The sequence below is a fragment of the Perca flavescens genome, chromosome 7 (assembly GCF_004354835.1).
Source record: "Perca flavescens isolate YP-PL-M2 chromosome 7, PFLA_1.0, whole genome shotgun sequence".
NCBI lineage: Eukaryota > Metazoa > Chordata > Actinopteri > Perciformes > Percidae > Perca > Perca flavescens.
In genome coordinates this window covers 14,783,442-14,809,500 of record NC_041337.1, presented here as the reverse complement: position 1 = coordinate 14,809,500, position 26,059 = coordinate 14,783,442, and the positions used below count along the sequence as shown (strand labels likewise).

Here is a 26,059-nt window from a genome sequence, read left to right as displayed (position 1 = left end):
GCAGAACAGTGTAACAGTGACCAGCTGTTAGGGAGGGCAGTCAGCCACAGCTGAGGGAAGATGGGAGAGAGGCATGAAGCACAGATAGGGGGGGGGGGGAAGAAGGGTGGATGAGGGAGGGGAAGACCAGTGGGGATCTGGTTTTTCCCACAACAGTGAATCACTATGATAGCCCACAGATACAGAGAACACACTAAGGCTAACAGACAGGGAGAAGGGGGCAATGACTACAGAGTAAGCTGAAAGCAAAGCAAAGCAGAGGAAGATTGGGGAAGCTGGAGGAGAGATTGCAACAGATTGCAATGTGACTCGTAGTTGTGACAGATAAGAGAGGACGGGAAGGTAGAAAGAGGCAGAGTGACCAGTTCTCTGAGTAGCTCGAGGGTCTCTTAAGGAACAGTGCAGTTATTCAGGAGTTTAAAGATCAAACGCCTCCTCATTTTTACGACTCATCTCAACCTGATAAAAAAAATCAATAGAAACTCAAAATAGATGCTTGTGCAGCTTTAAATTACTTGCACCCTAATTCACCCCTGGAGAGCCACAGTGTTATAGTAGAAGGACGTTTCCCCTAGACAGGCTCATCCAAGGTCAGTGATGGGTTCAATTCCCACAACTTGAGTGGAAGAAAACCTCGCCTGTGTCTCTTGATTGGCATGAAAAGCCCCTCAGCTGGCTGGATATTAGCATTAGGGTTAGTTTAAAACGGTATCAGTCGGGGCTGTGGGTGTTACCTATTCAGGTCACAAAGGATGGAGGAGGGGTGGGCGCTGTAAGGGGGTCGAATGAGACCAATAGTGGCACTGCCTCCACTGTCACTTTGGATTAGCTTTCCAGTGAGGAAAAAGCCAGTTTTCCCCTCTCTGTGTTATGTCAGTGAAATGTCACGCTGCATGCGGTTTCGTGTCAGCCCAGAACAACCATTTTGCCTCCAGTTCAGACTCTGAATAAATGCTCACAGTAAACTCCCATATGCAAGAGAGACTCTGCTGTCTCAACCCATTACGGAAGTCTCTAGTGATCGTATGAGAAGTCAATTGTGCATGGCTGTTGTCCTCATTAAGAAGCATTACTGGAATATTTGACCCTTCTTCTCGTACAGTGTGATGAGTGAGAGACAATAAACTTCCCTACCATTCCATGCATGGGTTTATTATTCATACCAGGTCAAAAACGATTCAGTTATCATATTGGCGCCTTTCAGTAATTGCATTTTCTCTGTAAGGCTCATTTTTCATAAAGCTGTGAAGTCTGTAGTTGTAATGTGCATCAGCAAGTAATAACGTGGTAATATGTACATTATCTGGACGCAGAATCAGAATACAAAGAAAACCGAAAACAGTAAGTCAAGAACAGTGTACTCTATATATTCTCTAAGCGGGATGTTCAGAACAAAAAACTGCGCTGCGTTAAAGCAGCGCAAGAGGCTTTGTTGGTAGGGGTGTGTTACTTTGTGACACAATGAAAAACGAATAAGGAAGTCCAATTTGAGAAAGAGATCTGTCAATCTGAAGGCTTATCAGATGCCAAAACGCTTCACAATCAGTACAGGATTTTACACTTAACAATTTTTTTTACTTTTTTTGCTGGACAACCCTGGTTTTGTTTACTGGAGCCCCCTGTGTTGCCAGACTGAGGCTTTTACACACAGCCAATGTTGGTCTGAATGCAGACCAAAACACAAGATTAACACTGAATATAACAATTGTTAAACCGGTTTTATTTCTCTGTTAAAACAGACGAAACAGACGAAACAGACGAGCAATTTACATTTAAAAAATTCTCACAATACTCCTCTCCTACCCACCAGGAGTCTTACCTGCTGTTGAGATTGTACTATTTGCTTTCATGCCAGATTTGAGTTTAATTTGAGACCAACCTTGATTCTAGGCATAGGTTTCTATGCTCAGGCCTTTCTGCAATAAACAAAGAATCACAGTATTCATGAAAGGCAATATCTTTGTTCATTGAAATTCCCTCACATTTCAATCTGTCTTTGTCTCGCAACCATGGAAACCAAGTAATTTTTCCTCACTTCAGCAGCAGTTTTAAGTGAGAGATATTCTACTGTAATGTCTGAAAAAGATGACCTTGTACGCTTTTTCGTTCACGTTGTCCTCCATCACCACTTTTCTCACTCATCTCTTTCCCCCTATCTCCGCCCTTATCACTGACTCACTTATCTCTCTACCTCTGCCCTCTACCTCCATCTTCTGCCTATATCCACCCCCATCCCTTAAACACATACGCCTCTCTCAACTCTGATTTTTTTGTCCACCCAGCACCAGTTAGAGAGGAAAGACAGCCAGAGCAGCTCCCAGCACAGTGTTTGCAGCCATCGCAGCACCCACACTGATTCTCCCAGCCACCCACCCTCTGCCATGCCCAGCGAGGCTGTGGCTCCCACTCCTGCTGCCCCCACCCAGCCTCTGCCAGGCCTGCCCCCTCAGGACCCTGCAGATGGCACCCTCACCCTCCAGAAGAAGCCAGACCCCTTTAAGATCTGGGCACAGTCCAGAAGCATGTACGAGAGCCGACGTGAGTAGAATCCAGTTCTAACTTATTTTAGGAATTTGAAGGGTGTGCTGATTTTCGAGTGTAAACGCTTAGCGAGGTTGATGCTCTAGCAGCATTACAGACTTTTTTAACCTTCTATTAGTGTGAATATGGCCTGAGATTATCTGGTATTTGATGGCTTAGATTCAAGATAAATGCTAAAACAAATATTCCACAATACCCTATTGTGGAATAAAATGCGTAAGGATCTGAGGTTATTTTTGTAGATAATTTGATGTATGTGATGATTTTAAGGAATTAAACTAAAATTTGAAGCTTGTTTTTAATATGAATATTTGACCAAAGATGTTGTATTCTATCAAAGTTTGCATTGCGTGGGCCGATTCTGTGTAGTTTATTTATTAAATCCTGCTAGATTTAAACTGTTAACGCACTTACTGACTACTGCTTACATCTTGGGTATTTTCCTTAGATTTCCCATGTGTACTTTCTCAATTTCTATTCTATCTTATACGGTTATTTCTTCTGCTTTTCTATTTTTCTAGTTTAGTGCTACATACTGTATGATTTTGGGATTAGACATGGACGTCAGAAAAAATTAAACAGATAACTGCTATAATGTCCACTGATTGGATAGTAGTAGACTTTTGATAAAGTGAAAAGACATCTCTGATTATTAAGCTTAGAGTGCATTAGTAAATGTATTTCTTTGATTGTGGAGTGTGAAGTTGCACAGATTAAAGATTCACAGCCGAGTATAAAGTGTGATCACCACAGGGCACATCTCTGTCTTTGTGTCAGTTAAAGCCCTTGTTGTGTTTGCTAAACAATTGTGTGCTTACGGAGTCACAACTGATCCTATGACAAAAGGTGCCTCCAAGACACACACGTCCTTGCTGATGAGTGATGTGGTGTGTGTGTGTATATGTGTGTGTGTGTATGTGTCAGTTGTACGTTCACTATTCTTGCCTTCCTCTCAACTGAAAATAGCCGTCAAGTACAAAACAACAAAACATAGCATGTGTGTACTTTCCTGCACATCACCCAGTGGGACAAGACCAAGACACACGTGACCTTTGTAAACCACGTTTAAAAACTGACCACATTTACATAATCAGCAGCCAAACAGCCTGTCTCACACCCTGTTTTTCCTGTTTACTCTGGAAAAACAGAGCATCTGAAATTGAAAACTAGAACATCAGAAAGTAGGCAGCCTTTCTGTAAGACTCCTCAACATCATTTGTAGTCATGGCCTATTCTTGCATTATTCATAAGGAAACACTGTATTGGGTGTCAAACCACTTATTTTCTGTTTCTGATAGAAGAGCCTGTGAAAAAGGGGAAGGATCTCCCAAAATAATGGGTTCACTCGACTGCTCTGGCTGAATTACATCTTTCAGACCTCCTATACTTGTACCAGTGGTGATATTTAAACGGACAATAGGTCTGTATTTGCTGTGAAATACATCTATGTGTTGAAAAAAAATAAAAAAAAGATTGCTTTGATTGTAGAGTGGTGATATCTATGGCAAGTCTGCTGTGTTAGCTTGTCCCACATTGGGATTGTTTCCAGCCACACATGCGCTTGCCGTGCATTGCAGAGTTGGTTAACAATCATGGCTGCCTGTAGAATCTAGGACTGCTGCTGATTAAATATTAACTGGGCCCGGAGAGGGCTGCTTTAAGCTGTGGCTGATTGGTATATCAGTTTGATAACCCCTGAAGGAGCTGCAGCCCCCTTTTTGAGTCAGCGGGGAAGGAGGGGGAAGACACAATGAAACAAGAAAGAGAGAAGACAATGAATGACAAAGACGCCCAGATTCTGTGTCTGTATTTTAATATGTATTTATGTGCATGCTGCCACATACAAGTGCACACTGGTGCATTTGTGAGTAGGTGATTCAGTGCATCCATTGAGTGCCATAGAAAAGCATAATTTCAGTGGCAGACAGTGTGACTACAAAGTGAGCTTTTGGGAATTTAGCTTCCCTGAATGCTTAATGTCACCTGTCGCTTGATGTGGCACACAGACACAGGTCAGATGAGGGTTATTTACAAATCAAACCACAGCAGTGAAATTCACACCAAACAGGTTATCAGGGGAAGTAAGGAGCTTAAGCTAATGGGGTCACTACTGGCCTTGAGTGGCAGCCGTGTAGACAGGAGGCAGTGCAAGAAGAAACGGCCTGTGCCTCCTGTGCAGACTGGCCCTATGGGTTGAACACACTGACACCAAATTGCCTGTGTCCTCCTCTACAGTCTGCTCCGTCGATGGCGAGATTCAAATGTGTGTATGTGCATGTGTGGGTGTTGGAAAGCAGGAAAGAAATAGGCGAATGTGAAGCTACAAATCCATGTGTGTAAGAAAACTTAAATGAGGGCTAATGGGGATCGCCATTGAATAACGTTTCAGACTGTATGTGAGTATGATGAGGTCACAGCAAAAGAATTTTCTATATTTGTTTGTGGTCTGCACGTGAGAACAAGGAGCCAATCTGTTTACGGAGGCAGTGCTGAGGCAAAAGAAGGAGGAGCTGTTGATCCTGCCTGCTCTCAATCTGACGCTAATCGAAAAACAAACACCTTATGAATCAGCAATTACACAACTGGACGTGGATTTGTGATAATGAGACAAAACATTTTGATTTAAAGCAACAAGCATTCAGTGATTAGCCTACATAGATGCTAATCAGTCAACGCTGAGTGGAGCCTGCAGGTCTTTGGCAGATTTGATGGTCAATCTCTATGGAGTCCCCTCACTGTTTCTCTTGTGTATTTCAGTGCCAGATTGCCAGGAGCAGGACATTTTCCTTTGGCGAAAGGATACAGGCTTCGGCTTCCGCATACTGGGAGGAAATGAGCCCGGGGAGCCTGTAAGTATCCCTCTATCTTCACATCAATTATTTATCACAATAGCTGATGAATTAAAAGATTAAAATGTACATACTCATACACCCCATTCATATAATTTCTTATAATTTAAAATCTCCTTTTTCTTAATACGCTTCCCAGTTCTATAAGAGGTTCTCTGCTTCGTTAGTTTTCTCTTTCTTCCTATTTCTGTGTTAAGCCTACCTTTTAGCAGAGTAGCAGAAAGTCCTATCAGTCTGTCAAAACTGAAGCTGTTGCTCTCTGGAGGATCTTAGACAGGACCTATAGGACCTATAGACAGCTTGTTAAGAGAAGGCAAGGCCTTACCCACAATCCCTCTGGTTGTGCACCATATATTTGTCTTAAAAGGAGGGAGCAAGAGGAAGTGTTGAAAGCAGATATTGAGGAATAGAGGGAAAAAAATGGCAGCAGGCTTCAGTTCTACCCCACAGGAGTTGGTACTTGTAGTTTGTGCCAAAAGGTGTTGCGTTGTAGTTGTGCGCTTGTTTCTGTCAGAGCTTTGTGTACATGCCCACACAATGCCTAAAGCACACAAGTTTCTCTGTGGCCCCAATAGGCCGCATTGGCATACCTTGAAGTAATGCAAGAGTAGACTGAACAGATTCATTTAAAATCAGAAGGAGATAAGTCACAATGAGTCATTGTGCTGTCTTGGCTTTTTGTTTAATTTACTGCAGTTTAATGACTCTTAATTAGCAATTGTACTGTATCATAATCATAAACACTACCATATTCATGTCACTCAGAAAATACAATGAATTACAGTGTTATTTAACAAAGTCAGTAATCTGTTGCATTGTGCATTGTGTGTGCTCTCCTTTCCCAGATCTACATAGGGCACATAGTGAAGTATGGGGCAGCAGATGAAGATGGACGCCTGCGGTCGGGTGATGAGCTCATCTGCGTGGACGGCACGGCGGTGGTGGGCAAGTCTCACCAGCTGGTGGTGCAGCTGATGCAGCAGGCAGCCAAACAGGGCCATGTTAACCTCACTGTCAGACGCAAGTCCCCTGGATATGGAGGTGATGAGAGTTTTACATAAAACTTGAGCATGGGTATTCATACATGTGCCATGCATTGTCATATGCATGTTATATAAACCTAATACACACTGCTTTAACCTTGATAAAATTCAGGACTTAAATACTTGAATCTAAAGTTAATGAAATGCATTAATTATCAGTCTGTTTTCTTTCTCCTCATCACCAGTGTCAAAGGGGGAAGGTGATGTTCCCCCATCGCCGGCCTCCTCCCACCACAGCAGCACCCAGGCACCAAGCCTGACGGAGGGCAAGCGGACCCCCCAGGGGAGCCAGAACTCTCTCAACACCGTCAGCTCTGGCAGCGGATCTACCAGCGGCATAGGCAGCGGCGGTGGAGGTGGCAGCGGGAGTGCAGTGGTGCCTGCCTCCTTGCAGCCTTACGATGTGGAGATCCAGCGTGGAGAGAACGAGGGCTTCGGTTTCGTCATTGTGTCATCTGTTTCCAGACCTGACGCTGGCACCACCTTTGGTAAGTGAGGCAGGCTAAGCTGGAGCTAGTTGAGATTGACAGGGACTTGTATTCAGTTTGACATTCAACTTCATCTTGTTTACTATAGCCTGACAATTTAGATTTTAGTCTGACTCAACAATTTGATTGTTTGGGAATTTGTAATCTCTGTTGGTGCATGTTACGTGAAAAGAGTTTTTACTGGAGATCATTATTTCTCTGTGATTCGCTAACTCTCCAACTGTGAGCAGCATGCACAAACAACTTAAAGCTGCAATATTCTTCAAAGGTTACTACATGACACTGATGATAAAATTATTTTAAACTATATCACTGTTTCTGCAGGGTTAACAAGTAAAATTGAAGACTTTAATACCACATAGAATACAACTTAATACCCGTTTCACAATAGTACTGTCCAAAGTATAAAAGTACAGTGGAAGACCACTACAGATGATATGGCCAAGAATGATTCATCATTATATCACTTAATTTTAGTACTTCCCTGAAGTTTATAACAAACTTCCTAATGCTATAATCAATTAAATTAACACACCCTGAACCAATAGAACCAGAAAACCAATTAAAAATGATTACCTCATTTAAGTCTTTGTTAATATCCAGACTTTTCCATTATAGGGTTATGAGACAATGAGCGTCCTGTAACTACTTTAGCAAGCAGTAGTTACAGCCTACAATCAGATACAAAAACATTACAAACTAACATTACTGATTAAGACAATTTTAAATATGTAAGGCTTTGGCTTTGCTTTTGTACCAGTGTGTAGGATTTAGTAGCATCTATCTGTGAGGTTGCAGATTGCAACTAACTGAATTCCCCTTCCATCACCCCTCCTTTTCCAAGCATGTAGAGAACCTACAGTGGCCTTCAGTTAACGTAAAAACATGAAACGCCCTCTCTAGAAGCCAGTGGTTTGTCTGTTCTGTGCTACTGTAGAAACATGGCAGTGCAACATGGCGGATTTTGTGGAAGAGGACCTGCTCCCTATGTAGATGTATGGGCTCATTCTAACAGAAACACAACAATTATTAGTGTCAGGTGATAATACACTAATTAAGAATATTATATTCCATTTCTGCCAATAGATTCTCTTAAATCCTACACACTGCTCCTTTAACGGAACACGCCAACTTATTGGGAATTTAGCTTATTCACCGTAACCCCCAGAGTAAGACAAGTCGATACATACCCTTCTCATCTCCGTGCGTGCTGTAACGCTGTCTGACGGCTCCAGCATTAGCTTAGCCCAGCACAGATCCTGCAGGTAACTGGTTCCAACTAGCCTACTGCTCCCAATTGTGACAAAAGTGACAAAATAACGCCAACATGTTCCTATTTACATATTGTGATTTGTATAGTCACAGCGTGTACAAAAAACAACGTGACATGAGACACAGCCATCTTCTAACAGTAAACAAACCGGGAACTATATTCTCAGACAGGCTTGTTGCGAGCATATCACTCCGCCCAAGTACTATATTCTTCCGCCTGAGAATATAGTTCCCGGTTTGTTTACAGTTAGAAGATGGCTGTGTGTCATGTTACGTTGTTTTTTGTACACGCTGTGACTCTACAAATCACAACATGTAAATAGGAACATGTTGGCGTTATTTTGTCACTTATTCGGAGCAGTAGGATTGCTGGAACCATTCACCTGCATGTTCTGTGCTGGCCTGATGCCGCTGGAGCCGTCTGACAGCATTACAGCACGCACGGAGATGAGAAGGGTATGTATCGACTTGTCTAACTCTAGGGGTTACGGTGAATAAGCTAAATTCCAAATAAGTCTGTGTGTTCCTTTAAGACTTTTTAAATACCTTCCATGTCCTTTTTTTTTTTATTAAACTAAATTCAATGCTTTCTAAGCCTTTTTAAGACCTGCAGATACCCTGAACAATCCGCTCTCAAGAAACCTGAGAGTTGGTGCATGAAACAGCCCCAGTCCCCTATGCATACCTCCAGAAAAGAGCATGTCCACACATAAATGAACCTCTGAGTGAAAATGAATGATGCCATCTCCTGGCAGAATTACAATATAAATCTAGAACTGCAAGCAGTTATGACGGGGTCCACGCCTCCCCAGCGCCTGTCGCCCCTGACGCGAGTCGCATCCGACGACCCAGGGAGCGTGCGAAAGCGAAACCCAAAGCGAAACCCAAAGCGAAACCCAAAGCGGAACCCAAAGCAGAACGGTGGAGAGGCAAACGTCAGGAAATATTGAGAGGTGTGAGCCGCAAGGTCTGCGGTACGTTGCCATTGCAAATATCCTATTAACATTGATTGAGTAAAAGGGCCAAAACTGGTCTACGTTGACTATAGCGCCCCCTAATGGCTGATCTTTGCCGAATTTCGTACAGAGCCTCATAGCGGTATGCCGAATGAGCATCACAAGTTGTGTGTTGATAGCAATTACTACGGCAGAGAAATTGCAATCGCAAATGTCCCATTTGCATGCATTGAGTTATCGGCCAAAACACATAATCGTTGATTATAGCACCCCCTAACGGCCGATCTTTGCCAAATTTTTACAGCGCATCGTAGTGGGATGTCAAACAACAATCAAAAAGTTTGTGTTTCGTAGCTGGCTTCGAAATTTTGTTTGGTGGTAAATTGCGCATAGTTTAACGTAGCAAGATTCTTTTGATAACTTTTGGTCAGGTCCACCTGGAGATGCTATTTACCAGGTTTCGTGCAGATCGGTCGCACAGCCAAAGAGGTTTTAGACGAAGAAAAATAAGAAAGCTTAGGAAAACAAAATGTACTCCTCATTGAGTTTTCTCCGTTTTATGAATAGCAGGCAAGTGTTGTTTGACAGGAGTGCACTTAGTGCCACAGACACGAGGTCACAAACCTACTATCATGAGTTTAGGGATGACAACATGGCATCATGACTTTGCGTAAACAGACACACCACTTTCCTAAAGTCAAATGGCGTGTTATCTGTACACATTTTGAGCTTTCCACGTGTATGTCTACGCTGTATACAGCGGATGTAAACATACACACCACGTGACGTTGCCATGTGGCATCTTATTGCGAGAACGTGCCGTACTATCACCAAAAAAAAAATAGGTTGGGTTTAGGAAAAGAACATTGGGAAAGGCTTTGTAACACAAAAAAACGACAAAAACATGACGATGACCAACATCACACGCTTAGGAAAACAATGAACAGGTGGGTTTAGGAAAGAAACATTGGGGAAGGCTTAAAAAAAATAATTAAAAAAGAAAAAATAAATTTGACAAATGCCGGATCTCCTGGGTGAAAGTCCTGTGTTTTACCTATCCGCCACCCCAACCAACCTCACTCCGCGGACTTGCGTCCTTTCATACTACTCGCTATGGCGAAAATTCACATGTAATGTAGGTCTATGGCGGCCAAACGGTGTTGATAAACATGCTAAAAAGTGATTATGCATCTTGATAACACGCAAAAACGGCTTACGAATTGGCGTGTCATACATACACCACTTTATGAGATCAGTCTGGGGATGAAGAAATCTCATGTGCAGAATGCACTCCCTCAGGATCAGGCTGGCAACAGCTTTCTCACAAACACCATCATCACAGATTTATTCTTCAAAGCTGCCCTCACCAATTCATTCAGCATGTAATTGAAGTCTACTCAGCAAACTCCATAGCTGTCTATACCATTTACATATGACGGCAAAACCGAGAATTGCATGTATTAAAGTTACTCAGGCATTGATGAGGAATTGTAGATGTCCTCCTCGAACAAATTTGGTATTAACCTCTGAGTGATGAATTTCTAACACCAATGTCTTCCAAGGTCCTGTGTATAGTTAGCCATTATGATGATATACTGTGGTGTGTCACGGGCAAAACACCAGAATGGATGAGACGTTAGCCACACTGACTGCCCAGAGAAAATGTCATTGATCCCATGGTCTAATGGCGTTATTCTGCAAAATGCAAGAATGAATGTGTTATTTATGGTGACACCATTGAGAGTGCTAGTCAACTACCTTGTCTAAATGTCTCCTAGTTCTTTTGAGTTTCCTGTTTTTGCTGCTGCTTTACTGCGCTCCCCTGCTCTGCTCTGCTCTGTCACTATTCCTCTTGGGACGATGAGATGAATGGACTTTCTTGCTTTCATGTGCTGATCTGGAACCGCGCTATAGTATCCTGCGCTCACTCTCCTAATGGATTCCAACCATGTGGGAAACAAGCTGAAATCTGACCGAGGAATGTGTATTATTAAAAAAAACACAACATGGCTCTGAGGACTCTTCCAGATTGTTTGTCAGTCCTGAGGAGAACCAAGCAGTTGCAGCTAATTCTATCTCCTATACATCATGGATACATAAACCATTTTTCTCCAGTCCAACAGGGCCCATCCCCCCTCTCATCCCCTCCTACTATGACCTGGGGTTGCGGTTGTGCTTAGCAGATTAGGTATTAAATCCTGGGTACTTGCCACATTCTGTAATGTCCCACATCTCATTATTTAGATAGAGTGACAGGATACAAGAGCATATTTCAATCAAGACAGAGGGAGGGAAGCTGCAAAGTGAAGTGAGGTGATGTGATAAATATGGATGTTGCAAAAATACTGGATGGAAGGAGGAAGCGCAGGGAGGAGCAGAGATAAAGGGAGTGAGATGGAGGGAGGGTGAGGAGAACTGGAGATCCCCAGGGTCTGTTCAGAGCTTCTGTGTAAACAAGATGTGCAGTATTGAACACTGTCACTCAGGTGCAGATTGTATTTCTTGCAGTGCTTGCACTGACCACATGACTTGTACAATAAACTGTAGGCTGCACACCTCAGATTGCTCCTCCTTAGGAATTCTTATAATTTTCTGAGCTGATCAAGATCCCCCAGCACAATTACCTGAATGTCTTACACTGCAGCAGTGATTGTGTGCTCATTGATCCATGGCAGGGAGGTGTAGTCATGACTCATGACTACACCTCATGACGTAAGCATTGTATTGATAGGCTGTCAAGCATTAGCCACTGTGGACCCTGACCAGTGGCAAATGATTCACAGCCCATTGATTACTACGTCAGAGGATGGGGGCAGGGGACAGATTCTGCATTTCCCCACTGAGCCCATTAAGTGACATCATATAGTTTTACCCCCCTTTCTGAGGCATTTAGTATTTTGCATGTGTACTGATTGCCACATGTTTTCTGAGGTTGAATTGGTGATTTGGATAATTAACCTTTTTCCATCTCTTTCTCTCTGTTTTCTCTCTGTCTTTTCTTTTTTCTAAAATATAAATCAATATAACCAATCAACACAATCAATCAAATCATCACCACCCACTATTCCTAACACACAATATACACGCAAACAAAACAAACATGTATGTTAACATAAAAGCTGGAAATGCTTGTGTGGCCATGCCCCACAAAATAGGACGCATCATCGAGGGCAGCCCGGCGGACCGCTGCGGGAAGCTGAAAGTAGGGGACCGAATATTGGCTGTTAACAGCTGCTCTATCACCAACAAGTCACACTCGGACATCGTAAACCTGATCAAGGAAGCCGGGAACACAGTCTCGCTCAGGATCATCCCAGGTGATGGTAAGGCTTTTGGCTTCCAGCCTCACATGGCTGTTTCATAATGCACCATGATGTGACTTATTCATGGATGTGGTGGGAAGGAAAGTGCACCGCTGCTTTTTACAGGCAAGAGCACTTTTCATTAGGGTGTGACCCCTGGTATCTCAGAGAGTGAGTCATTGAGTAGGAGTAAGGTAAAGTAGCCCCCCAGAAAACTATTGTAGTACTTCTACAAGTCTCTCTCTCTCTCTCTCTCTCTCTCTCTCTCTCTGCTGTTTGTTTATATTTTGTCACTTTGAAAGAATAAAAAACACTGCTTACATTTAATCAAGTGCTTCCTGTTGGTGTTAATCTCTTCAGCTTAGTTTCAGAAAGGAAATAGAACTGCATAATATAGAAGCACAAGCATTTGCGACCTAAAGCTCCTCATTTTTGGATGAAATATGTCAAGTGCTGAAACAAGGGTGCTTGGTACTAGCTAAGCCACTGGTCAACCAATGAAAACACTTGTGCAGCGCTGTAATGTAATACCCTCCATAGACACAGAAAATGAAGCTTAATTAAGACCAGGAGCGAGAGAGGTTGGAACAAACTCCCCCACACATGTTAACTAGCTCACTGGCTTGTTTCCTAGTAAAAAAAAAAACATGGTATGGCCTTGTAATATGAATGATGGCATTTATTGGTCCACTTTATACTAATTTCAAATATCATGCAAGATGTGTGTTGTTACAGTAAACTGTTCACCTCAAAAAGAATGAGAGGTGGCCCTGGGGAAGTCATATTTATTGGAGTAATGGGGGGATAGTGAGTAAAGGAGCCAAATATAAAGGCTGATGTTCTTGCTAAATACAGACAGAGCTGTACTCCTGCCAGTGTCAGAGGAAACTAATGTGTGTTGCAGTGTTCTTGCTGGTAATATGATGGAATTGAAGAAAGGCAAGTAAAGACAGTTGTCCTTGCTTTGTCTCCCTCCTGCAAAAGCATGAAACAAAATGATGCAAGTCATGAGTTTTGTTTTCCCTTTATTGGGTTTTTCTTTCATGCAGTTGGGGCTAGTGTTGTCCATGAGCAAATAGCAAATGACAACATCACAGGCAGTTAGCATCAGGTTGAATAGAGTAGCCTGTGGGTGGTTCAGTGGACTCTTCTGGACAGTAACATGTTGTTTTCCAGTGTATTTTGAAAACACAGCTGTAGGCAAATGCATTTAACAAAAGCAGTCACTTAATTTCAGCTCAGTTGTTTCTTATTTTAAATTTGATTTGTGTGTTTCTTTGCAGAATCTTCCAATGCTTCTCTGCTGACTAATGCTGAGAAGATAGCTACCATCACCACCACACACACACCTCAACAGACCACAGAGTCCCGGTAAGTGAAGATGCATCCATCATCAGCATCCATTTTTTAAATATGCATAAATGCAGATTACTGTCTAGAATGTATTCTTTAATACAACAAAATGTGTATTCATATGGGTTTTTCTTTTTGAAAGGAATAACTCAAAGTCGAAAGGAGCTCCTCCTCCTCCACCCATACAAACTCAGACAACACAGGTAAGAATAGATATTTTCACTCCACAGTTAATGATCATCTGGATTTTACAGCAGTTATAATCCAAAAGATCAGGCACCATAACACTCACTATAGCAATAAACCGAGGAAAGCTACTAATCATAGGTCTGTATAAAGCCTTTTTTATCTGAGTTACCAAATAATGGCACCTTTTCAGACAGTCTCTCCTGGAAGGCATTTTTAGTGTTGCACTGATTTGTTCACTTGAATCGTGACAGAAACAGTGGTGTAAAGAATGCAAAAAGATAGCTAGAGTTTAATTATGGCCAATCACGGCGTAAACTGGGTATGAATGTTGGATTTTTGGAAATTGTTGGACAAGGGGTTTCTGAAGCTATTCAACCATAAGCAACCACAAGCACTTCTAATGAAACATACTGTACAGGCAGCTTAGACATAAAATGTATATCATTGCTAAGATTTGCATGCATACATGCACTCGGCCATAAATCAACAACACCAGTAAATACTAAGGTCCTGCAGATCTTTATTTTAAAACTAAGTTTCATTGTTACGGTCCTCCTGCTCTTTCGTTTCATCAGTATAACATGAAGTATAAATCTATGCCATCGTAAATAAGTAGTCAGTAGGCCTGCAGCTTAAGTCATATCTGCAATTTATCATTTCAATCTGTAAATTCACAACTAAAATGAAAATTGCAAAAGTCATACCGCTGTACAAAACTGGAGATAAACACCACTTCACAAATTACAGGCCTGTTTCCTTGCTTCCTCAATTTTCCAAAATCTTACAAAAACTCTTTATTGGCAGGCTAAACAAATTCATCAATAAACACAACATAATAAATGAGAGTCAATACGGATTCAGACCCAACAGATCTACATCTTTAGCAGTTATTCAGCTAACTGAAGAAATCACAAATGCCTTAGACCAAAAAAAGCTGGGATATTTATTGATCTCAAGAAAGCATTCAATACAATTAATCATGACAGATTAATCAGGGAAACTTGAATGGTATGGTATGAAGGGGGTTGTTTTGAACTGGCTGAGAAGCTATATATATAACAGGCAGCAGTTTGTAAAGATGGGTGAAAACATGTTGTCTTGTTTGGCCATTACTTGCGGTGTCCCCCTGGCGTCAGTGTTGGGGTCAATTCTTTTTATTCTCTACATAAATGACTTATGTAAAACATAGGAATTTCTTAAATTTGTCTTATTTGCAGATGACACAAATATTTTTTGTACTGGTGAGGATTTGGAGCAGCTTCTGGAGTTCACACATCTGAAATGAGCAAATTAAAAAGAGGGTTTGACAGTAATAAATTATCATTAAATTTGAGTAAAACCAATATCATGTTGTTTGGAAATTGTAAGTCAAATAATCAAGTGCATGTTAAGATAGTGTGACTATTGAAAGAGTGTATGTAAATACATTTCTCAGTGTGATTATAGATCACAAGCTCTGCTGGAAACCTCATATAAAACACATTCAATCTAAAGTGTCACAAAGCACCAGATAATATTCAGAAGTTCTTTTTTGATAGAGATGGGTGTTATAATTTAAGGGATAAGATTAAATTCAAGGTTCTAGCTGTTCGCACAACTATAAAAAGTCAGTGCATTACACTCAGTGGTGTGAAATTGTGGGATGGTGCACAGAATTAAAGCAATGTTCAAACATAATCCAGTTAAAAAAAACGGGTAAAAAGCAATGATTTTCAAAAAATATAGGAAAGAAGGAGGGCTTTAACAATTACAATATGTGTTCACTGATGTATATGTATGATTATGTGTATGATATGATATATATATTAAGATAAATGTGATTAAATATAAATAAGATAAATATGTGGTAAATTAAATAATAATAATAATTTACTGAGTTATGGAAAAGGGGTAGGATTAAATAAGTGTATATTTCTTCCTACTCCTTTTCAGACATGTCTATATTGGCTAATGTTACTTATTGTTTATTGAGTGTTTTGCTTATTTAACGTATTAGTACATTTCTTTGATGTTTTGTTTGGTTTATTTTGATATGTCTGAAATAAATTTCTTCATTCATTTATTCATTAATTCTTCATTCATTCATTCATTGTTCCTTTATATGTCTCAGATGCTTGAAGTGCATTATAATTACAAGGTTTTCTATACTGCTCACTTAATTTTTCCTCTTTTTATCTTTAAGTTAAATGTCTGGCATTCAAATTAGTGAATAGTTTGATTATGATTACAATTTTGGACTTAGAGAGGAAATGTTTTTGGGAGAGACCATACTTCTTTTGGGAGGGAACCTTTGATGAGTATGGTAAGTTTTGGGTCCAGCCCTTGTGATGTCCTTGCTTAGTGATCTGTACTCTACTCACAGGCACATGTGGCATTAATTATTCATGCATTCCATGGTATTGTACTGCCATTGACATTTTGTGAGTTTTTGTGGGACATAGCTTTATTAGTCCTGAAGTTTGGACTCACCTTTTGACTCCCTTGTGCACCATAGATTAGTCACTCCTCTCCTGTGACTTTCTCTTTATCTCTCATTTCTGTCTCGTAGGATGCTGAGTTCTACTCTGTGGACCTCGAGCGGGACAGTAAAGGTTTTGGCTTCAGCCTGAGAGGAGGACGGGAGTACAACATGGACCTGTATGTGTTAAGACTAGCAGAGGACGGGGCTGCTGTCAGAAATGGCAAGATGAGGGTACGAAACCATTAAAAGCTGAATTTGTGACTACATTTGTCTACCGTTTCTCTCTCTTCTTATGTCCTCTTTGCACATTATTGATGAAACTGTTGGGTACTCGTAGGGTACAGATTTGATCATTGGCAAATTATCAAAGATGTTTTATCAATATTAATAAAGTTATGAATATGGTCATTAATAACTATCAGTAGCTAGCTGTGACAATAACGTGGCCTCTCTGTTTTAGGTGGGAGATGAGATCCTGGAGATTAATGGTGAGAGCACAAAGAACATGAAGCATTCACGTGCCATTGAACTGATCAAGAACGGTGGTCGGAGGGCGCGACTCGTCCTCAAACGGGGAGATGGATCTGTACCTGAATATGGTAGGTAAACATGTTGCAATGGTTTTGTCCTCTTCCCGTATATAACACTGCTAATGCCAGCATTGAAATTGTATTGTTCCAGCTGTACACGCCGCAGTATAGAATATAGGCTATTATCTGCTTAGTGCATCACAGCGGCATATTTATGAATTTTATTACTGTAAACAATAAACATTTACCAAAGACACTTTGTGATCTATACATTTAAAGTGACCTGTCATAGTTTCAGCACAAGATTGAGCTGTCAAAATGTATTGATCAATGAAGGAATGGATGCTACAGAAGCTTGTTCAGTGATTTATACTCTATAGGATCTTCAGCACAGATGTTTTACAGCTGAAGAAATATTCCCTCCCAAGAGCTGTATGCTCTGCTGATGGATTATTCCTCTCACAGTTTGAGCCATAGTGTTGTATTTCTAAGCATTATTTTTTCTGGGGTTTCATTTTCCAACGCTTTCCCCCCTCTCAGATCGATTTGTGACACTGTATAAAGTGTAATATTTTCTTGTCTTTCACAACAAAGCCCTTCTTCTCTTTATTAAAATGCCTTGTAAAACAGCCTCTTGTCTGTTGTATTTGTTTTCTCCTCTCTATCCCTCCTTTCTCTCTGATTGTCTCTTGTTGCTGGGCTCTTCCTCCTCTCTCCAGCGATGATGGCTCCTCATCTCGCTGTTGGTACAATGAGGAATGACAAGATGGGAGAGCCCTGTTTCTACCTAATGGGCCAAAATCAGACCACGGTTTGTAGCCAAAAGTCTGTCCCAATCCAATCTCCCTGTCATCTTTTTCCTTTCAATTTTATCCACCCTTCCTTTGAGCTCATCCCTACCTGAATCCCACTCTGTGTGTGTTTGCGCGTGGGTGTGTTTACATAGTGTGCATGCTTTATGTCTTGTCATGCCTGAATTAAACTTAATTTAACTTCTGGGAATCCGTACACGCACAAAACCTCCTCCTCCGCCAGCCCCACACCAGATATTTTACTGGGACTAATTTAATGCCACTTCACATGCTGCTGCCATAGCAACCTGTCTCTAATTTGACAGACCTTCAGCCAAACACACTCTTGTTTTTTTTGCTTTGACTTTTTTCTTCCCAATGATGTCACACTGAGTTGTTCACCATTTTGTTTTGAATGATTTCCTAGGTGTCTGCTGCACCATTAATAACCCCTGCCCTACACTTGCCGATGTGTTGCCCCTGCTGTTGTTGCTGACATCACCTTGTGTCTCAACCCACAGCCCTGTAGAGAAAACATATTGAAGTGATATTTTAGTGATTGAAGTGATTTATCACTTCAATACATTTAATGTTTATAGATGTAAATCAGATTGTTACACATCAATTTAGATTAGCCTGATTGTTTCTAAGAATATATGCACAGTATATGAAAGAGAACATGTATGCATGATTTCCATAAATCTCTGCATTGACTTTTTGTCATGTCTATTTAAGAGCTCACATGAACCAACAAGGAAAGGCATGTCTGCTGAACACAATACATGTCACATGTTATTGATGTTAAAGGTTTCCTCAACCTCATTCCTCTTTTAAGGTATTTCTAGTCAACACGCTTCTCTTCCTTTCTCCTTTCCTGCAGACGGCAGCAGTGACGGGCACCCTCCCACACCCGGGGCACAAAACACTCCGGAAGTGAGAACGCTGCCACCTAACAGCCGATATCACACCTCATTGGAGTCCAGTTATCCACCAGACCTTCACAAACCATCACGCCAGGAGGAGGCTGCGTGTGGCCGAGACAGGGATAGGGCTGGGTCAGATCAGATGGACTACCAAGGCCAGCAATTTAACCCCCACCATCATCACACCTGGAATAACAATCACAGTCAAAGTAACCCCAGACAACAGTCTCCAGATAACCGTAACAGCAGTAGCAGTGGCAACAAGAAGAGTCGAGGCCGCAAAGTCAAGAAGTCCGAGTCAGAGAGCGGCATTTCTAAACTCCTAAAGACTTTGAGGAAAGACAGCTCGGGGAAGAAGGCTGCAGCTGCCGAGAAACTGAGGGGGCGAGAGCTTTCAAGCAGCAGTTCTACTTTGGACGGGAGGTTTCGTCAGCAGCGCCGTGGCTCCCTTGACCGGTCTCAAGCACTAAAGCGGGCCCCATCTCCTGATCGCCAGCGGGCCAAGTCGATGGACCGCAGGGCAGAGCGAGCGCATCGGGACTGCACACCTGAGAGGGAGTACGATGATGGCGGGTTCCTCGCAGTCACTCCTGAGCGCAAGTTCTACGAGCGGAGGCTCCTCAAGGACTCGCAGATGGCAGGGCAAGTCAGGGAGGCCTCAACCCCTGAGCGCACCAACAACAACGGGGATTCCTTGTCTCTTTCCAGGGGCCGTACATATGATAGAGCCACAAAGAACGGCAACCTCCTGAGAGACTCTTCCTCAGAGAGGAGGGAGGAGGGATATCTGATGAACGGGACACCGGAGCGACGAAACCGAGTGGAGCGGGACTCTTCCCCTGACAGCAACTACAGCCGGGACGAGCTGAACTATGCAGCAGCACCCAGACTGAAGGACTACTACGGCATGATGAAGAACAACGCTGCACACAACAATGCTGCCTACAACAACACAGGCCATAACAATAACACAGTAGGCCGCAGCCCAAACCAGCTCCCTGAGCCCAAGAGAAGGCTGTACAAAGAAAGCCCCAAAGACCTCAGCATCTAGAGCGGAGATCCCTCTCGCCACTCTCTCCTCTATCTGTGCAAACTATGTACCATACACTGGAATTGGACTTCTGAGGATACTAACTCTTGTGCTTTATTTGGTCGACCGGTTTATTGATTGATTTGATTGACTTAACTACTTGTGATCCCATCCAGAGATTCATAAAACAGCAGGAGTACAATCCTTCTATCAGTTCATACTGGTGGTTTTGTCATTGTTATAGTTATTTTGAACATAACAGAGGTTGTTGTACTATAGTAAAGGTATTGTATGTGCCTGCATATAAAATCAGTGATATTGCTTTTTGTAGGCATTGCTGAATCTAGATATTTGTTCCCCTTAGAGGTATAAAACATGCTTCCAGTTGTGGTATCTTCTAACTACTAAGCTTGTTTTTAACTTGTTTTTAGATGTCTGTTCCATTCCTGAATTGCTTTGCTGAACAAACTATAGCACAAGACACTGATGGTTCACAAGAGCTGTGACTTCAGACAAAAATCTAAATTTAAGATCTGATGGTAAAAGTAGATAATTATATAAATAATATATTACTTATTTGCATTTGCTCACTATTTATTTTTAATTTGGCACATATCTTGAGCAAGCTGCATTCCTTGAGGACCAAGGTAGAAGTGCACACTGTACCTGGGAAAGCATGCTTACTTGTGTTGCATCCTTTAAATGTGTGGCAGCTCACCCTCTTTGCCTATACACCTACACACTAACGGAATTAAGAGAAGATAACAGACAGCTGATGAGGAAACGGGCCGGTGTTATTAGTTTCTCTCTTGGATTAGGATTTAAAAGAAATAACTTTGTTCCTCAGTGTGTACTGATTTAGCAGGGAAGGAATCTGACTCACTTTTAACTACAGGCAAAACTGTTCTGGTGGATTCTCTATTACAGGAAAATGAGAGTTATCTAAATTTGTTGATTAAACAATTTCAGTTTAGTACTTTAGATGAGTCTGCATTATGCCACAATACCAGCTTGAAGCTGCCATAAAATGTGATTTTTCAGATATGCCAAAAAATAAATTTAAAAGAAACAAATGTGTAAATTATCCCTGTGCAAGATGCATGTGTAAATTTAAGTGTAGTTTAACCACTTTATCTGATAGCTCTGGGCGAGAATAATCGATAAGGAACATGCACTGTAATCCCACAGTAGTTGTTAGCCCTATCCTAATATTGATAACAACATTTGCGCACCGACCGCCTCCTGGGTCCTGACACAAAGAGCTGATGTGGTTCCTTGAGTTGGTAACAGGCTATATGGAGAGTCTGGGTACAGGAGACAACCAATCTGCCATGCTGAGCCATGCTGTCACACCACTGAAGTCTGACTGCTGCTTTATAATCTGTTTTGTGTGTGTTCTCGGTTTTATGTTCCATTAATGAACTAAAATATATTGGAATAAACCACAACAAATGCATTGTTTGATCACTGTTGTCGCCATGGTACTGTATTAACAAAAAAGAAGAAGAAAAAAGAAATACATTTAAGAAGTTAACCTGTTGGCCATCCTCTGTAAAGAATTTTTCCAATGTAACTATTAGAAACCTGTAAAGGAATAAAATGTTGCCTTTTTCTTGTACAAAAGATAAATTTATGAAAAACCTCAGCAGTGAGGAATGTGATATTGTGTTTATATCTCTGAAATGGACCTGATGATGTATGGGAAATGTTGATTTACTCTGGATCAGGTATGTAAAGACATTTTCAAATGAAAGACTGTATTTGGTCAATCAGAAACTGTTTGATGGTTTGAATCTATCTCGATGGTTAGCCTGCCTTTGTATTATAAAGCACTTGTATGCAGTCTGTGTTCTTCAAGCATTATTTCTTGCAATGTGCTCCGGACATAATGCTGTCCGTGTGTTGATAAAAGCAGTACATGTATATGGGCCAATCTTTTTTATAAAACTATGCATATATAAATACTACATTGTTCATAGCTTTATTTGACCCATGAAGCTATACATAACATTAGTCTAAGTACAAGTAGATGTGGACTTATCCAGCTTCTTTCCTTGAGATGGATTACAATGTATATGTAGCTGTCAAAAGAAGTCTGTGAATGCTATTTTTATTATCAAATAAAGTTTTCCATACAAATTCAAAAGGATTTCATATTTCTGGACAGCCGTTTGTCAGTAATATCTCTGGAGAGGCTTTTAAGTTTGTTCAATCTTTTTAATCAAATCACTCTGGTGTGTTAGTTATGGTCACACTACGTTGTAATATGCAGCTTTATTAGAGACTTTGTTTTATTGAAGATTAACACTGGAGGAAAATAATACTACATGAAATAATGTACAATGGTTCAGACCGTTATACACTTCAATTCACAATAGTAACATGGGAATACAACAGTGTAAAGAAACTGTCATCTGCATTGCCGTCCTTGTCTACTTACAACACATAGTGCAGTTCACAGAATGGAGAAGTAGTACAAGCATAGCTGTCTCACTCCATACACTCTAACAAAAGCAAAGTTTTCGTAATTGTTAGAAAGTTACAGCCTGTGCTGCAATAACACTAATCATACCACTGATATACTTTGTCATCTTAAATGGTGCACTATAATAATACTACAGTAAATATAGACAAATAAGTGACACTGTATAGAACTAGGTAACTGTTTAGAGGGCTGATTTCTGGATTCTTCTGAATTTAAAGATTATAACCGGTATTTGTTTACAAAAAGCTAAAATGTATCTCGTCTTTGTGAACAAAAATTCACAAGGTTGCCATCTGTCCAGTATTCTCCAAATACCTTCGTTAAACTTTTTATTTTTTGCTAAATTTAAGCAGCAAGTGATTGATATTTTTCCCCCTTAAGCTTGACTCCAGACTGCTCAGTGAGTATATCTGTATTCCATGAAAGATCCACTGTTAACATGGTTGCTATAGCTACGCATGAAAGTCATAATGGGAGAGATCTTAGGGTGTTTGTTTTTCTCTAGTCTGGCATACTGCAGAACCAAGAATGGAGTAGAAGGAATTGCATCATCATATGAGTTCCTGTCATTCATCATAGCGGTACAACTCATCGTATCGTTCGCAGAGTAAATATAAAGCAGGATTCTTGCAAAACAAGAAAGCTTTAAACCTGTGGAGACTCAAGTGAGTCTATACTTATTGATAAACTATCTGCGTTATTTAGGCTATCCTCTGTTAGGACTGCAGTAGTCACTCTTAGAGTATTACTGAATTGGTGGATTATAACAAATCTCTAAATTTTTTCATTTTGAAAAACTCTATTGAGAAATGTTGTGCAGCTCTCCTGATGATTCCTCAAATAACTGATCCTTCTGTAACACTTTTTTTTAAGGCCCCCTATTGAGCATTTATTAGCTGCATAAGAATATTTAATAACTAATTTATAACAAACAACAGTACACAGTTATGAGAACACATTTAAGTATGTGTTAATGTATAGTATCTGTCAGCAATCATAACTTTACGTCCCACTATGTAGCATTTAAGCAATATAAAAACTTTCAATACACGGCTTATAACACATTATAATGTAGTTCTAAAGCAATTTTAATGATATTTTAAGTGTTTATTAACATAAAGTATGCACAAACATTTATAACTTCCCCTATGAAGAGATAGGTTATATTATTACAGCTGTGTTTTACTATATTGTTAGTCAATATGTTTTTACATCAGCCCTTACTTATGGGTGTCCACAGGAGTTAAATCATTAACAAATACACTAATACACATTTATATCTGCTTACAACTACATTATAGTGTGTTATAAGGCATACATTAAATGTTTAAATACTGCTTATAAATGCTAAAAGGGCCTTCAGTTAACAATGGCTTAATTTGAAGGTCTATTTGGTATATGTGTGTCATATGGTGGAAGTTAAGTAGCACTAACACAATCAAGTAATTGTTTCCATTCCATAACCTTTGCATCAAGGTGTCTCTTGATAATACTGTTATCCAATAAGTCTTTGTCTGCATAAACCTAATATAGTGTGATTATTTGTCATCAGATAAAGTTGGTGTTGTGTCATGTGTAGATTAGTCACTGATTAATAGTCATAATCCCTTATAGGTCAAGTACTAAATTCAAGGTGTCCTGTGATTGAAATCAGATTATATTAGCATTGTTGATGACGCTACAAAATTCAAACACTATTCTTAGTTTGTGTCTGTATTATCAAGTTATGTAGCAGAAGCTCTAATGTAAAACATTGACTCAAGACATAAATGCAGTATGAATAGGTTGTTTACATTTATTAATTTGAATAAATATACTACAGGTATTTGAACTTTGCCACCCAAATTATGAGTAAAAGAAACGGAAGAGTCATTTGCAAAGTGCGTTTTATTTTACGTTGCCTTGTTTATATGCCTCTACATTCAAAAATAAGCCAGTATTATATAGGATCCAACTGTAAAAGATTACATTTTTTTCCTTTACTCTCAGAAAGAAAAATCTCATAAATTTTAAGTTGGATATTCTGTACAAACAGGAACAACTCTGTAATGGGCTGACCTTTCCTGCAACTGTCTTTAGGTTGAACCAACATGTTTGTAAAAATACAAAAGGAAATTCTTTCTGTAGACATTAGTCTTCAGTCGTTTCCCGGGGGGAGCAGAAGTCTTCTTTTTGGATAGTGGATCATGGAGCTTGTGTTGACAGCTCTTTTATGCAGGAGACACAGAGCTGGAGGAGACAGATGAGGCCTCGGTCTTCGTAGAGGATGCTCCCTCCTCCTCCTCAAAGGGATTCTTCCCGCAGCACAAGGTGGTGATCATGCAGTGGCGGAACTGCTTGTTCATGCAAATGTAGATCACTGGGTTGTAGACTGCTGCAGTCTTGGCAAAGAAGGCCGGGAGGGTCATGAAGAGTGGTCCAAACTCAGAGCCCTTATTTGTAAAGATAAACCAGGCCACACTGGCATAGGGTAACCAACACACCAGGTAGGAGACGACCATCATCACTACCATACGGGAGACTTCCTTCTCAGCCCTCTGGGTGGTCTCAGACTCCTGCTGGGCAGCAGCGGCCTCCTTGACAGCACAGAGCAGACGGCCGTAGCAGAAGAAAACGATAGTCATTGGAATGATGAAGTGGCAGAGAAACATGTAGATCACAAAGGACTCATTATTAAAGCCTTCTGCACGTGTGTAGTAGTCCACCCCACATGAGCACTGCATGCCCTCAGGGATGTAACGAGACCAGCCAAGTAGCGGGGGCCCAGCACAAGATAAGGCCATCACCCAGGTGAAGGCCACACCCATCACTGCGTGGTTCTCCCCAAAGCGGAAGTTGCTGATGGGCTTGCAGACAACCACCCACCTTTCAATAGCCAGAACAACCAGTGACCAGAGGGCAATCATACCACCGAATGTAGCAAAGAATCCTTCCAGATTGCAACCAAGGCGTCCTAGGACGAAGTAGCCGTGCAAAGAGGTGTACAATGTCGTAGTGAATCCTCCAAACACCATGAAGAGGTCAGCCACCGCAAGGTTCAACAGGATGTAGTTTAGAGGGGTTCGCAGCTTCTTGTGTTCGATGGTGACGTACAGAGTGAGGAAGTTGATAGGGAAGCCAAGAATAATGAGCAGGAACATGTAGAGACCCAGGGCAGCGTAAGCTGCTGGGTTGACAAGGTAGTACTGAGGGTATTCATAAGGACTCCGGACAACGCCCGTGGTGTTTACCATAGGGACATAGAAATATGGTCCCTCTGTGCCGTTCATGGTTGCGGCTTGCTGTTGCAATCAGCCCTTCTGTATCGTTTCTTCTGGCTGTTCTGGAAAGTGATGGAGACGGACCCTGCTACAAATGTACCCTAGGTGGATACAGTCTGGCTTTTAAAGGCCAACCTTGGATTATCACTTTCCAAATCTGTCAGCACAAAGTGATTTAGGCCACAGATAATATCTAATCCAGCCACGACTGCAAACATAACTGATCACTCATCAAGATATTAAGGTTACACCTGCTCATGCCTATCATGGAGCTATCAGTTAACTGCTTATTTTAAAGCATAATATAAACACGTTACCTCATGTTCCATGTGTACTGAATTTAAAAGATACTGTACTATTGAGGATAACTGTTTCTGTGCACAGGAGACAGTGCATGTCTCCCCGTATGTGTGTAACTTTCCTCCAGGTGCTCCCAATTCCTTAAGCAAAAATGTGCAGGTGGAGGGGTTTGTAGCCGCTGATTTGCTCATACTGTATGTAAATTTGAATTTAAGCATTAGGGTCAATCTGTTTTAGCTGTGCAATGGACTGGTGACCTGAGATGTCTGCTGGGAGACACTCAAGA

General features: G+C 41.0%; 2 protein-coding genes across 7 annotated transcripts in view; one reads left to right on the top strand and one right to left on the bottom strand.

The window, feature by feature from the left end:
- Positions 1-21,877, top strand: part of LOC114558227 (membrane-associated guanylate kinase, WW and PDZ domain-containing protein 1) — a 100,512-nt gene extending 78,635 nt beyond the window's left edge. For 4 of the 6 annotated variants that reach the window (XM_028582045.1, XM_028582043.1, XM_028582042.1 and 1 more), the window contains 10 exons: positions 2,283-2,538; positions 5,299-5,390; positions 6,236-6,431; positions 6,619-6,921; positions 12,269-12,472; positions 13,735-13,822; positions 13,947-14,007; positions 16,542-16,685; positions 16,915-17,053; positions 18,656-21,877. In XM_028582045.1, coding sequence (XP_028437846.1) covers positions 2,283-2,538; positions 5,299-5,390; positions 6,236-6,431; positions 6,619-6,921; positions 12,269-12,472; positions 13,735-13,822; positions 13,947-14,007; positions 16,542-16,685; positions 16,915-17,053; positions 18,656-19,749 — 2,577 coding nt within the window. In that variant the 3' untranslated portion in view covers positions 19,750-21,877. The remainder of the gene's footprint in view (positions 1-2,282; positions 2,539-5,298; positions 5,391-6,235; positions 6,432-6,618; positions 6,922-12,268; positions 12,473-13,734; positions 13,823-13,946; positions 14,008-16,541; positions 16,686-16,914; positions 17,054-18,655) is intronic. The other 2 variants (XM_028582044.1, XM_028582046.1) reach the window with 2 other exon arrangements.
- Positions 21,878-24,423: 2,546 nt separating this feature from the next.
- On the bottom strand, positions 24,424-25,482 carry LOC114558759 (rhodopsin). Its single transcript, XM_028582978.1, has one exon. The coding sequence runs from the start codon at positions 25,480-25,482 to the stop codon at positions 24,424-24,426; it is 1,059 nt and encodes a 352-aa protein (XP_028438779.1).
- Positions 25,483-26,059: the final 577 nt, after the last annotated feature.

What these genes read in the sequence shown, in the direction of transcription:
- LOC114558759 (XM_028582978.1), bottom strand. Translation starts at nt 25,482, where the DNA reads ATGAACGGCACAGAGGGACCATATTTCTATGTCCCTATGGTAAACACC.